General features: G+C 46.5%; 1 protein-coding gene across 2 annotated transcripts in view; it reads right to left on the bottom strand.

Annotated features, from left to right (window-relative positions):
- Positions 1-6,304: 6,304 nt before the first annotated feature.
- PDIA5 (protein disulfide isomerase family A member 5) overlaps positions 6,305-16,408 on the bottom strand; it is a 91,531-nt gene continuing 81,427 nt past the window's right edge. For both annotated transcript variants that reach the window (XM_012476196.2, XM_012476195.2), the window contains exons 15-17: positions 13,352-13,422; positions 6,960-7,094; positions 6,305-6,530 (exon numbers count right to left, since the gene is read on the bottom strand). In XM_012476196.2, the coding sequence (XP_012331619.1) occupies positions 6,450-6,530; positions 6,960-7,094; positions 13,352-13,422 (287 nt within the window). In that variant the 3' untranslated portion in view covers positions 6,305-6,449. The remainder of the gene's footprint in view (positions 6,531-6,959; positions 7,095-13,351; positions 13,423-16,408) is intronic.

Below are 16,408 nucleotides of genomic sequence, written 5' to 3' on the forward strand. Positions count from 1 at the left end.
ATGCCCCAATCAAAAGACACAGACTGGCAAATTGAAAAAAAGCCAAAACCCATGGGTGTGCTGTATCCAGGAAACCCATCTCACATGCAAGGATACACAAAGGCTCAAAATAAAGGGATGGAGGAAGATTTACCAAGCAAATGGAGAGCAAAAAAAAAGTAAGAGTTGCAATTCTCGTCTCTGATAAAATAGACTTTAAACCAACAAAGATCAAAAGAGACAAAGAAGGACATTATATAATGGTCAAAGGATCAATGCAACAAGAACAGCTAACGATCCTAAATATATACGTACCCAATACAGGAGCATCCAGATACATAAAGCAAGTTCTTAATGACTTACAAAGAGACTTAGACTCCCACACAATAATAGTGGGAGACTTTAACACCCCATTGTCAATATTAGACAGATCAACGAGACAGAAAATTAACAAGCATATCCAGGACTTGAACTCAGACTTGGACCAAGCAAACCTAACAGATATTTACAGAACTCTCCACCCCAAATCCACAGAATACACATTCTTCTCAGCACCACATCGCACCTACTCTAAAATTGACCACATAATTGGAAGTAAATAACTCCTCAGCAAATGCAAAAGAATGGAAATCATAACAGTCTCTCAGACCATGGTGCAATCAAGTTAGAACTCAGAATTCAGAAACTAACTCAGAATCACACAGCTTCATGGAAACTGAACAACTGGCTCTTGAATGTTGACTGGATAAACAACGAAATGAAGGGAGAAATAAAGATGTTCTTTGAAAGCAACGAGAACCAAGACACAACATACCAGAATCTCTGGGACACATTTAAAGCAGTCTCTAGAGGAAAATATATAGCAATAAATGCCCACATTAGAAGCAAGGAGAGTTCTAAAATCGACACCCTATCATCAAAATTGAAAGAGCTAGAGGAGCAAGATCAGAAAAACTCAAAACCTAGCAGAAAACAAGAAATAACTAACATCAGAGTAGAACTGAAGGAGATAGAGATACAAAAAGCCCTTCAAAAAATCAATAAATCCAGGAGCTGGTTTTTCAAAAAGATCAACAAAATAGACCACTGGCCAGATTAATAAAAGAAAAGAGAAAATAATCAAATAGATGCAATAAAAAATGACAAAGGGGATATCACCACAGATTCCACAGAAATACAAACCATCATCAGAGATTATTACAAACAACTCTATGCACATAAACTAGTAAACCTGGAAGAAATGAATAAATTCCTGGATACTTGCCTCCTCCCAAGCCTAAACCAGGAAGAAGTCGAAACCCTGAATAGACCAATAACTGAAATTGAGGCTGCAATTAAGAGCCTACCACCCAAAAAAAGCCCAGGTCCCAATGAGTTCACAGCCGAATTCTACCAGACATTTTTGTAGCTCCTCTACAAAGAGGAGCTGGTACCATTCCTTCTGAAACTATTCCAAACAATCCAAAAAGAGGGAATCCTTCCCAAATCATTTTATGAGACCAACATCATCCTGATACCAAAACCCGGTAGAGACTCCACAAGAAAAGAAAACCTCAGGCCAATATCCATGATGAACATAGATGCAAAAATCTTCAATAAAATACTGGCAAACCGATTGCAACAGCACATCAAAAAGCTTATCCACCACGATCAAGTAGGATTCATCCCGGGGATGCAAGGCTGGTTCAACATATGCAAGTCTATAAACGTAATTCACCACATAAACAGAACCAAAGACAAAAACCACATGATTATCTCAATTGATGCAGAGAAGGCCTTTGACAAAATTCAACAGCCCTTTATGCTAAAAACCCTCAATAAACTAGGTATTGACGGAATGTATCTCAAAATAATAAAAGCTATTTATGACAAACCCACAGCCAATATCATACTGAATGGGCAAAAACTGGAAGCATTCCCTTTGAAATCTGGCACTAGACAAGGATGCCCTCTCTCACCACTCCTATTCAATATAGTACTGGAAGTTCTAGCCAGAGCAATCAGGCAAGAAAAAGAAATAAAGGGTATTCGACTAGGAAAGGAGGAAGTCAAATTGTCTCTATTTGCAGATGACATGATTGTATATCTAGAAGACCCCATTGTCTCAGCCCAAAATCTCCTGAAACTGATAAGCAACTTCAACAAAGTCTTAGGATACAAAATCAATGTGCAAAAATCACAAGCATTCCTATGCACCAATAACAGACTTAAAGAGAGCCAAATCAAGAACGAACTGCCATTCGCAATTGCTTCCAAGAGAATAAAATACCTAGGAATACAACTAACAAGGAATGTAAAGGACCTCTTCAAGGAGAACTACAAACCACTGCTCAATGAAATAAGAGAGGACACAAACAGATGGAGAAACATTCCATGTTCATGGTTAGGAAGAATCAATATCGTGAAAATGGCCATACTGCCCAAAGTAATTTACAGATTCAATGCTATCCCCATCAAGCTACCAATGACCTTCTTCACAGAACTGGAAAAAACCACCTTAAACTTCATATGGAACCAAAAGAGAGCCCGCATAGCCAAGTCAATTCTAAGCAAAAAGAACAAAGCGGGAGGCATCACACTACCAGACTTCAAACTATTCTACAAGGCTACAATAATCAAAACAGCATGGTACTAGTACCAAAGCAGAGATATAGACCAATGGAACAGAACAGAGGCCTCAAAGGCAACACAACACATCTATAATCATCTGATCTTCGACAAACCTGACAAAAATAAGCAATGGGGAAAGGATTCCCTGTTTAATAAATGGTGTTGGGAAAACTGGCTAGCCATGTGCAGAAAGCAGAAACTGAACACCTTCCTGACACCTTACACTAAAATTAACTCCAGATGAATTAAAAACTTAAACATAAGACCTAACACCATAAAAACCCTAGAAGAAAATCTAGGCAAAACCATTCAGGACATAGGCCTAGGCAAGGACTTCATGACCAAAACACCAAAAGCATTGGCAACAAAAGCCAAAATAGACAAATGGGACCTAATCAAACTCCACAGCTTCTGCACAGCAAAAGAAACAATCATTAGAGTCAATCGGCAACCAACAGAATGGGAAAAAATTTTTGCAATCTACCCATCGGACAAAGGGCTAATATCCAGAATCTACAAAGAACTAAAACAGATTTACAAGAAAAAAACAAGCCCATTCAAAAGTGGGTGAAGGATATGAACAGACACTTTACAAAAGAAGACATACATGAGGCAAACAAACATATGCAAAAATGCTCATCATCACTGGTCTTTAGAGAAATGCAAATCAAAACTACATTGAGATACCATCTCACGCCAGTTAGAATGGTGATCATTAAAAAATCTGGAGACAACAGATGCTGGAGAGGATGTGGAGAAATAGGAACACTTTTACACTATTGGTGGGAGTGTAAATTAGTTCAACCATTGTAGAAGACAGTGTGGCGATTCCTCAAGGACCTAGAAATAGAAATTCCATTTGACCCAGCAATCCCATTACTGGGTATATATCCAAAGGATTATAAATTGTTCTACTATAAGGACACATGCACACGAATGTTCATTGCAGCATGGTTTACAATAGCAAAGACCTGGAACCAACCCAAATGCCCATCGATGATAGACTGGACAGGGAAAATGTGGCACATATACACCATGGAATATTATGCAGCCATCAAAAACGATGAGTTCATGTCCTTTGTAGGGATATGGATGAACCTGGAAACCATCATTCTCAGCAAACTGGCACAAGAACGGAAAATCAAACACTGCGTGTTCTCACTCATAGGTGGGTGATGAACAATGAGAACACATGGACACAGGGAGAAGAGCATCACACACTGGGGTCTGTCGGAGGGAAATAGGGGAGGGACAGCGGGGGGTGGGGAGTTGGGGAGAGATAGCATGGGGAGAAATGCCAGATATAGGTGATGGGGAAGAAGGCAGCAAATCACACTGCCATGTGTGTACCTATGCAACAATCTTGCATGTTCTTCACATGTACCCCAAAACCTAAAATGCAATTAAAACTAAAAAGAAAGAAAATTGGCCAAGAAAGAGAATCAGAGAGTATCTTATTCTCCAAATATGATAGACAAATGGACAATGAACATATAAAAAGATGCTCAAGGCCAGGTGAGGTGGCTAATGCCTGTAATCCCAGCACTTTGGGAAGCTCAGGTGGGTGGATTATTTGAGGTCAGGAGTTCAAGACCAGCCTGACCAACATGATGAAACCCTGTCTCTACTAAAAATACAAAAATCAGCCAGGTGAGATATGAGGATGGCTTGATCCCAGGAGGTGGAGGTAGCAGCGAGCCAAGATGGTGCCATGGCTTTCCAGCCTAGGTGACAGAGTAAAGACTCTGTCTCAAAAAAATAAAAATAAAAAAAGATACTCAAAATCACCAATCATTAGGGAAATGCATTTCAAAACCACAATGAGATGCCACTTCACATCCATTCAGATGGCTACTATTGAAAATGAAACAAAACCAAACCAGAAAATCACTGTTGGCGAGGCTGAGGAAAAATTCAAACCCTCGTGTCTTGCTGGTGGGAACATTAAATGGTGCAACCACTGTGGAAAATGGTATGGCCATTCCTCAAAAAATTAAAAATAGAGTTACCATATAATCTAGTAATTCCACTTTCAGAAGAATTGAAAGTGGGATGTCAAAGAGGTATTTATTTGTACATCTATGTTCATAGCAGCATTCATCACAATAGTCAAAAGGGTAAACTGACCCAAATGTCCATTGATGGATGACAAAATATGGTACACACATACAATAGAATATTATTCAGTATTCTTCACAATAGTCAAAAGGTTAAACTGACCCAAATGTCCATTGATGGATGAATGGGTAAACAAAATATGATATGTACATACAATGGAATATTACTCAACCTTAGAAAGGTGTGAGATTCTAATACATGCTACACACTTTCAAGAATGAACCTTGAAAACAGCGTGCTAAGTGAAATATGCTAGATACAAAAGGATGTACGATTTTGCTTGTATGAGGTTCCTAGAATAGTAGAAGTCATAGAGACAGAAAGGAGAATAGTGGTTACCAGGGGCTAGGAGGAGTGGGGAATGGAGCGTTATTCTTTAATGGATATGGAGTTTCAGTCTGGGTTGATGAAAAGGTTCTAGAAATGGATAGTGATGACGATGGTTGGACAACAATGTGAATGTATTTAGTGCCACCGAATTGTACCCTTAAAAATGATTAAAATGGTAAATTGTGTGCTATGTATATTTTACCGCAATAAAAAAAAAGACATAGACATACACACCTTCACTCAGCTGTAGTGACCAAATTTCAAGTACTCAATACTCATATGGCTAATGGCTATTGGAGATCACAGGCCTAAAATAGAGGATTTTGGAGGTGACATATATTTGGTGGGACCACAAGTGTAATTTGGTTTTGACATGTAGCTTAAGAATATCAGCTTCCTTCTTTTAGTCAACAATAAAATAATGGGAAACAGTAAGAGCACCATGTATAGAGTTTGCTTCTGACCAGCAGTGCCCAGTCACTCTCAAACTGGGAGCCTCTTGAGGGCAGGGCTGGTGCCTGTGTTATTCCGTGGGATGTGAGCAGGTCACGTAACCCCTGACATAGGCTTTTTCTTCCTAAGAGGGTCTGGTACTTTCCAGATGAGATTCCATATCTTCTCATGTTGGAGAGAAGATAAAATACCTAAGTAAGTTCCAGGAAAGCACACAGACAAAACACACCAAGACCGAAACCACAATGATCCAGAAAAAGCTAGTGTTTGGTTATCATTTGCTTCAGCATCCCAGTTTCCCTGATCATTTTTTTTTCCTTTTTCTATTTTTGAGACAGGGTCTTGCTTTCTAGCTAGGCTGGAGTAGTCGTGTGATCATAGATCATTGCAGTCTTGAACTCCTGGGCTTAAGCAATCTTCCCTCCCGAGCCTTTCAAGTAGCTGGGACTACAGGCATGTACCACTATGCCCAGCAACTTTATTTTCTGTAGATATGAGATCTCATGTTTCCCAGGCTGGTCTTGAACACCTGGCTTCAAGTGATACTCCCACTAAAGCCTCCCAAAGTCATTAATCATCTTGATGTATTTCCTCTCATTAGCTTGCCATTTTCCAGCAGGATATTCTGTGGTCCAATTTCCCTGTTCTGCTCTCAAATGACTGACAGGGGGCTGGCATCCTCAGGAGTCACCTCCGTGTAGATGGGGTACTGGAGCACAGCTCTGTACCTCCCAGCAGAGGTTGTGGAATGAGGAGGATGTGACTATCCACCTTTGTCAGTACAGGCTCCATGAAAGTAAGCCATACCACCAAATAAATGGTTTAATTTTATTTCAAAATTGTACAAAATGGCCATAAGAGGCTATAAAAAACTTTGTCTTCAGAACATGTGGAAGTTCAGAAACAACAAAACAGGTATCATTCACAGTGTAGTGGAAAAGCTTTTTCTGAGGCAGGAATTATAACTCTTCCTTCTTTTTCCCTAGTCTTTCATGGTCTCCCTCCCGGAGGGCTCGAATATAATTGGTAAATCCCAATTCCTGTGGGGAAGGGGGAGAAAGAGAGAGAGAAAGAAGGAGCTTTAGTCCCTGAGCCGGCTGTGCACTCTCCCTCTACTCCCCACCCCCCACCTTTCCAGGGGCTCACTCCTGCAACAGGGAAGAGGTGGGCAGACTTCTGCAAGGTGGAGAGGGTTCTGCTTGGCTTCCACTAGCCCTGACAAGTAAGAAAACCCCTCGGCACCTGGAGTCCGGCCTGGCTCTGGGGACAGGATATCTGTGACTCTCCTCCCTTGAACTCCCCTCCAACAAGGTCAAGCCTCAGCCAGGCCCAGGGCCTCTGGCCTCTCGGTGCAGTTTCAGCTGACTTCTGCGGTTTCTGGGATGCCACTCAGTGCTGCCCCTCCTCGGTGGAAGTTTCCCTGCCAATCAGCCGAGCGACCCCGGGGCAGACGCCTCTCCCAGACTTACTGTGCGGTCGCTATCATACTTTTCTGTGAACTTCCCGTAGTGGTAGTAGTGGAAAGTGGGGTAGCCCTTGACGGCCTCCTGCTGGCACAGGTCTTGGTTCTTGTCTTTGACACAGTCGACAGCAGCACAGGCAATCTAGGGGGCAAGGTAAGGAGAGTCGACACAGGGCATCCCCAGGCTGAGGCCTGGACCCCACAACAGAGATTGCACATCTAGCCCACGTCAGAGGCCCACTCCGATTTTTCTCCACAGTGGTAGGAAGGAACTGAACCAAGGCACCCCCAGCTCAGAGCTCCTTTGAGACTGATGGTGTTTGTTTTCAATTTCCAAGGCAGATGGGTAAGGTTAGGGGACTCGGCCTGGAGTGCCTTTAGACTGTCCTTGAAAATCAAGAGTATGATGATCATAAAGGAAATGATGACTTGAAAGCATCTGTAAACACCAAAGGTCCCGTGGTGCTTTCTGTAAAGCACTGTAGGATTCAATCATTTATCAACTGATGTTTCCGGAACATTTGCTTGGAGTGGACAGTGTAGTGTCAAGGTTAAGAGCAAGAGTTTTCCAATCAAGTTTCCCAAGTGCATTCTTGGTTTGCCTGGACATTAAGACTTAAGGAAAATGACCCAGCCTCTTGGTGTCTCAATTTTTTCAGCTGTAAAATGGGGATAATAACAGTATCTAGACTATCAGGATATTGTGAAGCCTGAATAAGAGAATTCAAGTGAGGCCAATCAGCACAGGACCTAGCACAGGATTTGTGGTCAGGAAATGTAAGCTGCTATTAGTCACTTCTTCTGACCCCATATACAAGCTGTGTCCCCACTAGGGGCTCAGTCTGGGCAGGGGTTGGATAAAGAGACAGCTCCAACATGGTGTGATGTGAGGGATGAAGGAGGTGGTCCAGGTGCCAAGAGAACCCAGGTGAGTGGGGTGAAGGTGCTCTGTATGATTCGCTATCTGAGCCAAGACTGGAATAGGAGGAGACCGGGGGAGCACATCTGGAAACTGGAGGAGTCCTGCATGACTAAAGTCTTCAGAATGTTTGGCCAGAAAGTGGTTCCCACATTGGCCACTGGTCTCTTCTTGCTCATCTAGCAAATTCCACTGCTGTGTAACTTTTCCTCATCATGTGTTGCTCTTTCAAAAGAAGAGAATATAAAGCAGAAACGGGGAACTTGTTTCCTGTTGAGGGTTATACACCACGGAAGCCGGAGAATGGGTCCTCAATGGCCATACCCAATACAGAGGTGTTTCGGAAGGCAGGGCAGATTCCCATGAGAGGGAGTCCTCCCGCCAGGCAACACGCACTGAAACCCTGCTGTGTGCCAAGCCTGCTCTAGATGCTGGGGGAACAACGTTGACCTTGACAAAGTCCAGTTATCAAGCATCTGCTGTATAATGAATGAGATCATTTTAGATAGAGCTCAATGAATGCTTGGAAGAAATTAAAAGAGGGTGATTCAATAAGATAATTTAAAATTGTTGAATAGCCATGATTCACACAGTTCTTTGGTTGATGGTTATTCACATTCAGACAGAAGCCCCTTTCCAGGTAGGACAGCCCTGCAGGCCCCCATGGCCACATTTACTCATCATGTCCCTCATGCCCAGGTGAGCTGCAGGACGGATGGCTGGAGAGAAGAATGGGGTGCGGCCTCCCCCTCCACTGGGCGCCATTCTTATCCCCCTCACCCTCACGCTTCCCTTCTACTCTTCAGCTACGGAACATTCTATATGGCGAGACTTTTAAAACAGAGTTTACAAACTCGCTGCCTGCAATCTGTATCTGGCTCTCAGTCCCGTTCTATTTGGCCCACACTGAATTTAACAAAAAAAATAAATAAATCTGAATTAACTGCCAACATAGAAATGGAACCAGAAGATTTAATGTAACAATTTGGCTTTCCAACTTCTCTTTAAAAGCCAGAAGACTTGATGGCATTTACCGTGCATTCCCACAGGCAACAACTGGCTGGGTGGAGAGGCAGCTGTCCTCAGGCAGGCTAAACGTACCTTCCCCAGTATCCCCTGGAGCCCAATTCACCCAGGCCACCAGACTGGCCCCTGCGTACTTCTGAGAACCCCAGCCCACCACTTAAGCACTTTATTATTTTAAAACATGAGGCAGATGCTCCCCTGGCCAAATTGTGGGATTCCATTTCTTGGGGCAGGTGCTATGGGACCGGGCCCAAGGGACATGGGCATCCATACACTCTCCTTCCTTGCAGCCAGCGGCTGAGGCCCTGTGTCCAGCCCAGGCCAGGGGCTGCTGCTCCACTGTGAAAGTCCTGGACGAACATGGCTCTGGGCTGCTGCTCTCCCTGCATCTGCTTTAAATTATGAATTTAATTTGTATACATGCCCTGGAGCTATTGAAGACGTAGTGTATGGTTTTATAAATCTACTAAATTAGAAATGTGTACTTGTTCTGAATCACCTAAACTAGCTGCCAGCCGCACACACGGAATACAACTTCCAGCTGCAAAGGCGAATCCATGCGCGGTTTCCACAGAAGAGGAGACAAATGCGTGCCTCCCCTAAGGCAGCAGCTTGGACTCTTTGGAAAGAAGACAGTGAAGAAAGCTCTTCTCAGCAATCGGAATTTCACCTGTCTAAATGCCCATCCCCTTACACCCAGCTCAAGATTTGCACTGATCACCTGCAACACAGAACATCTGTGATTTCTCGATTTGTTCTATGGCGGTCGGCACGCATTCCTGAGGCACATGATTCTGCTGTCCTGCCACATCCCCTCGGACCAGCCCTTGCCACAGCACCTGCTGCTCTCAGCCTCAGAGCATCCTCCCAGCCTCAAGGAGCTGAACATAAGGCCAATGACAGATAGGGGTCTAGAACAAGTACCCTGGCTTCCTTGGCCTTTGAGTGGAACAGCTCTGCATCACATTTCCTGGTAAAGTCTCCCTTGGGACTGAGCCTTGGTGACCCATGCAGTCATCTGCCTATAAAACACCTGCTTTTGTTCCTCCCTTTTCATGTCTCACTTCCAGGATCCCCTCTGCAACTTCCTGAGATCGCTTCCCAAAGAAATGCCCTGCACATGAGCCCAGGAGCAGGGTCTACTTCTGGGAGAACTCAGTCTCTGACAATGCCTGTTTGTAAGTCTCACTCTGCCTGTCTCCAGCTGACAGACTCTGGGCTAGTCATACTCTCTCTCTAAGATTCAATCACCTCTTCAGTAAAATGAGCACGTAACAATACCTAGATGAGCAAGCTATTGTGAGGACAACATGACGTAAGCAATGCTTTCAGCAGAACTCTCAGTAAATATCAAACATGTTATATTGTTCCTTCATCCAGTCAACATTTATATAGGTCCAAGGTGTCATGACTGTGGGGAGTTCAAGGACAAATGAGGTCTCTGTCCTCAGGAAGTTTTTGCTCGGAATAGTCAGTAGCCAGCCTCATAAACAGGAGGACCTACACGTCACGGCCAGATTCCAGTAGTGATTTGAGCCCATCACAGAGAAGGGGCCCCTGCTGCCTCAGGGCCTCCCTCGAGGGGTGACCTTCACACTTAGCCCCAACCCCAGGCTGTGGACACCTTGACGTGCAGTGAAAGGTGAGCCCCCCGCCTGCTTGCCAGTCCACCAAGGTCCTGTCTGCCTTGCCCCTTCAATAACGCCATCTGTTCCAACACTAACACTTTGCAGTCCTTTTCCCACCAGCGTGCCAACCGATAAAGTCCCCAAGTAAGCTCCCAGGAGGGGGTGGAAGTTCCCCAGCTAAAATATGAGCTGCCACACACAGCTTTATTGATTCAGTAAAATAAATCTCTGCAGGAGCTAATATTGACTCTGGCTATGAAAATGGAAGTGAACAACCAACTGCATATTGATTGGGAAAGGAACAGGGACTGGCTTCTGGGTGGGAAAAAACCCCACAATTCCAGCTAAGAAGTGGCAGCATGGGGAGTTAGGAGACCCAGTTCCAGCTGTCAGTGACCTGCTGGGCATTCCTAGGCAAAGGACACAGCTCCTCTCTGGGCCTGGGTCCCTCACCAGTAAAGGGAGAGCAGACAGGCCAACAGTCCCCACACACCAGCGTGTGGCCAGCACAAGAGCCAGCTCTTAAAAACTGCACATTTCCAGCACCATCCCCCAGAGACGCCAATCTGATAGCTGTAGGATGGGACCCAGTAGTCACTGTGCCATGCTTGGAGCACAGAGTGGACACCAGTAAGTTCAGGCCCCCAGGCCAGATGGCTGGCTTCCCTGATGTCATGAATGCAACCTCCAGGAATCCCAGGCAGTCCAGCTGCCTCAGACAGAGAGGTTACAAAGTGCATTCCTAAAAGCAAGTGAGGGTGATCCCTGGCTTGGAATAAAGGAAGCCAAAAGGAGAGACAAAGGGAATAGGAGAGGGATTGAACCCAGGAAAAGGCCACACCACCACTGGTCCAAGACAATCAAGCAAAGGTGTGTCAGTGTCTAAGGGGAGGGGGGCACCAAGGAAATGGGGCCGCCATGTAGCAGTGGAGGGGGAATGGGAAGAGGAGAGGTGGGGTCTCAGCTGCTTGCTGGAGGCCTGGCAAGCCTGGTGTCACCTGCACTGATGCAGGTCAGGCCACAGGACAGCCTCAGCAGCAGTCTAGTGGGCAGAGAGGCACCACGTCAATAGGGCCACCCCTCCAGGGTTTCCCCAGCTTTCCAGGTGCCACAGCTGGACCACGTTCCCTGACACCACACTTTCCAGTCTGGCTGGGGGGGGCAATGCCTCAGGGTCCTCACAGATCTCCTAGGCCTGTGGAGACCTGAGTGGCTGGTGGGACATGGAGATGGCACACTTCAGCCTTTCTCCTGCTGCCCAGAGCACCCAGCATTCTGGGTGGGGCGTGATGGACGTTGATGTGGAGTGATAGCTATTCCAGTCCCATGGACTGGCAACCCAGGCCATGCTGGATGTCCTGGGACCCCCTCAGCGGGAGCAACCACCCTGTGCTGTGCCCAAGTGGGTGTGGACAATGAGGGACATGGACACAGGAAAGAAGCCCCAGCTGCCATACCCAGCTCAGTCCAGGGAAAGGGGCAGGCAAAGGAGAAAACTCTTCTGGTCCTTGTGCTCCCTTCTTGTGGGGGTGAGGGGTGCCTCAAAGCCAGGGCTTATCGGTAACCATGGGACTCCCTGACTCCAGGGAGAGTCCTGGGCTCTGGGTCTAAGTGGGAATCAGGTCCCCAGTTCATCCCTACTCTTCCTACATGGACCTGTCCCCAGCCTGGCTTCCTTTCACTTTATGTCCATGTGACGTTCTCCATCTCTGCCACTCTCTCTGGGACCGTTAAGGTGATCCTAGCACCTGTATCTCTACTCCCACAAGGCCTGGATGGTACTTTCAGGCCTGACCTCCTGTTGGCCTTGATCAAACCTCAAGCCCTGCCCACCCACCCTGGAATGGTCATCTGTCTGTGCTCATGAGTGCTGCTCCACTGAATCAGCTGCCCCTCCCGGCCTCGGCTGAACTCTGTGTAGGCCTGCTTGGCCTGTTTATCATCTAGGACTCTCTGCTCAGCTTATGCCTGGCCTTGGTTCCTTCCAGACTACAATGGCCCCACTTGGGATTCCACCCAGGAAAGTGAGGCACCCCCGCACGTGACTCTGGGTCTGGATGTGTGTGAAAATGCGGGTCCCACATGACTGCCAGCTTCTAGGGCCTGTTAGGCCAGAGGTTCCCACGACTGAGTCTTAGGGTTGGGAGGAATCTTCGCAGCCCTCTGCACCAGCACTCTGCCTGGCACGGAATTCGAGAAGGGAACTGGAAGCCTGGCAGTCAATTGCACTTCCCCGAATTCAGGGGTATTTCCCTGCCCCACAAGCCCTCTCCCTACAGCAGCCCACCGCTGCACCAGCTGCCTGAGGGATGCGCCGGGGGATGCGCCTGGCGGCCCTGCACTCTAATCCAATCTGGAGCTCCAGCTTGTTAATTTTATGCTTCACCACTCAGCAGCTGCAGGAACCTTTCACTTAGGCAGGGCGAGGCTCCACTGACATAGCCTTGCTCTCCTCCACCGTGGAATCCTCCAGTTGACTTTTGTTGGATTTTTAAACTGTAGTTTTAATTATATAAGTAATGCATGATGACAATCCTACAGTAAAAAGGTTCAAGCACTAAAAAAGTAAACAGATGACCCTTTTAATCATCCCTCTCCTCCAGGTAAGTACTGAAACGGTTCAGCATATCCCTTTCAGCTGATTTTGCAGCATAAATCCAGCCTGCCCTATCTTCCTTATAAAGAGAATGTCCTGGTTCCCTAGGAATTCCCCGCTTATAGGTCATAGCTGACCTGCCCCTGTTTAGGGAAGGGACCTGAATGACAAGGAGGCAGGTGTAGGAATTAGCTGGAGGCAGATGAAGAGATAAAGAGGGCTATCCTTACCTTTCGGTCATCTTTGAAGACATCAGCAGCGGCAGTGAAGTGCGGAATGACTTTCTTACAGTGTGGACACCCTGTGTGAGACGGGAAGAGAGCACACGGAACAGTGATGATGTGCAGGGAGGCTGCAGGGCCAGGGCCCTTCCCAAAAGCTCCAGAGAGACCTCTCCAGGAGCCCCACCCCAGCCAGCCACACTGTCAGGGTCCTTTTGTCAGCCTTGTCACTCTAACCAGCTCCCAGCCATGTCTGATCTCTTGGTAGGGGGGATTGGTAGGAGTCCCTGTCACAAGCATCATATGCTCCTGCCCAGGCTGGGGGGTGATGGTCACTGTAGTCTAGTTCTGCTCCTTCTACAGAGGATGAGGAAGAGCCTGATCTTGGGTGCAAAGGGAGCTCTGGGCTTAAAGAGGAAGTCACGGGATTCTCAGAGCCTGCCACAATCTTCTCTTGCTCTGGGGACAATGGCAAATCTCTCCATTTCCTGACTGAGAGGAAGTGGCATTGGGAAACGGAGGGTGGGGGGATTTAGGGGCACCTACTCTACACCCACTGCTCACGTTTCGTTGCTAACTTCCACGTTCCTAGCAACCCCCACCCAGCCCAGACTGTGAGCAGCCGAACGAGACCCTGGTCCCCAACTCTCCATCTACCATTTGCTCTACAATAACCAGAACCTCAAAGCCAGGAACAGGAGGGCCACAGTCAGGGTAAGAGGGAGAGAAGCTACAGGAAGTCACCAGACAGTCCTCAGGTCCCCTGATGCTCTCTGTCCCAGGAATAAGGCTTGTCAGAGTGGCCTAAGGCCTTTGAATTATACTGGGACCCCTATCTCCACTATCTGTCTCTTGTTCTGGGCATCACCCTGAGCCCCCAGCTCTGACCTCAGTGTCTCAGGAGCAGGGCAGGGACCTCTGTGGAGGCCACTTTCTCCTCCTGTCCCGGTGAGCCCAGGAAGCTGCAGGCTGCTCCAGCCCTTCCCTCAGCACTAACAGGTCAGAACGCGAACCCCCCTCCTCTCAGCCCTTTCCCAGTCACTGGTGAACAGAACTGCCTAGCGGGCAGACGAGCTCTGAGGGAAGGGTTTCCCTGAGCATGGTGAGGCTCCAGCCCACACCTCTTATGTCAGCTGGCCTCCCTCGGCCTTAGGAAGGCAGAGATGCCACGGTGGGAATAGAAATGAATCTACTCATCTACTTTCTCCTTTTTAAAATAAGATAATAATGACTGGCATTTCAAAGGGTTTTGTGAAACCAAATTAAGGCTAAGCTACAAGTTTAATCTGAATTTAGTCTTTGAGCCAGTCCTGAGATGGGCAGGACCACCCACATGGCCCGGCAGGCAGAGTGGCCAGCTGGCCCAGAGAACTGTGGGGGGTGATGGGGAATGGGGATGTAGAGAGATCTGCCAAATCTCACGCAGAAGGAGCAGAAGAGACCTGGGCCAGTGATAGGTTATATCAGATATGAGGCAAGCACAGCTTAGCAATGTGCCTAGCACAGCCTAGCTCACAGCAGAGACTGGATGATTTTTTAATAGCCTAAAATGGCAATTACAAGTAATACTTCTCTAATTTGACATAACAGAAAGAAAAATAGCTCAAATTCATGAAAGTGTCATACTATAAAGGGATACTGTTATAAAATTTTCAAAAACACTTAAAGAGCGCAATCTACTGGTTAATAAGGTACGTCTCAGACAGATCCTGCAGGCAGCTGCAGGCCCCTTGCGTATGGCGTATGCCCGTAACAGCATTAGGCTGGCTGAAAACAACCACCCCCTTCCTCAAAATCTGGTTTCACTATTAATTTTTTCCTTTTTAACCTCTTTGTTCATTGAAAGTATAAAAGTAACTGTCAGCCTAGTGTAAATTCCTGTACCATCAATTTAAAATATCTAGGCCTCAGATCAATGGCCTTCTGTTGCATCTAATTTTCTCATTATCCAAAAGAAAGAGCAGGGCCAATGAATAATGGGAGGGAGGGCTGTTTCAGAAAGTGCATGAAGATGCTTCCAAGAGGTGTCAGGAGGGCCAGATGTGCATGATTTTTTAAAATGTGGACTTTAAAAAAAAGAAAAAAAAAAGGCACTGCCTCTGTGCAGCAGAAAAACCAAAGAAGGCTCCCAGGGAAAGCGGAACAAAGACTGAGGATGGGCTGGACAATGGCAGCTCTAGAGACTCCACCAAGCCGGCCTGAGAAGGGCAGTCACCATGACCAGACCATTCAGCGTAAAAGGAGCAATGAAACAGCAGGAGGAAGAGCTGTGCAGAAGCTGGGGAGACAGGATGTGGGGGCAGACATGGTGGGAGAAGGTAAGGTGTTGGGGTGAGGCAGCTATAAGGGGAGCAGGAATGTGTGGGCAGGCTGCTTTCACATTAGACCTTTATCAGGTATTTGACTTTACTATTTGACATTTCTGTAGTGTTTAGATCCTTCGTATATAAAAAGTATATTGTATATGCTGTATTTATATATTAAAAATAAGTATTATTATTATTATTTTAAAAGTCAAAAGATATATATTTTTTGTCCTTGGAGAGTCTTCCTCCTGTAACCCACTAATGAAGATGTATGTCCCTGGGGCAAGATTTAGGGACAGAAAAATGCAGTAAGAGAGATGAAGAAACTCTAAGGACCAAGCCCTCTGCCAGAGGTTGAGTCACTCTGACCCTGCCCTGGATGGAATGTGTTTAGAGTTTTGTCAGGGTAGACAGTGAGCCCCTCAAGGCCTGTCAGGGACAAGTTTCCCTCTCTTATACCCTGGGTCCAGGACACTGCACAGCACAGAGCTGATAACTGATGGATAGATGGAAGACAGGCAGGAAGCCAGGAAGGGAGGAAGGCAGGCAGGCAGACAAGCAGGAAGGAAGGAAGGAAGGAATTGTGGATCTTTGGCAGCCCAAAAGGGTAAGAGTCTATCCCAGATTCCCTGGGGATTCAAGAACCTGTCTGCCCTAGCAGCCAGGGTCAGGGGTGGCAAGGGTCTTATGTCTGCTATGAAGGCCCCTCAGTCAGGAAGGAGCTGAAGAGAGGCAGGGGAAACACTGTGGCTCTGGTCTA

The sequence above is a fragment of the Aotus nancymaae genome, unplaced genomic scaffold (assembly GCF_030222135.1).
Source record: "Aotus nancymaae isolate 86718 unplaced genomic scaffold, 86718_ANA_hifiasm-v0.15.2.pri h1tg000062l, whole genome shotgun sequence".
Lineage (NCBI taxonomy): Eukaryota > Metazoa > Chordata > Mammalia > Primates > Aotidae > Aotus > Aotus nancymaae.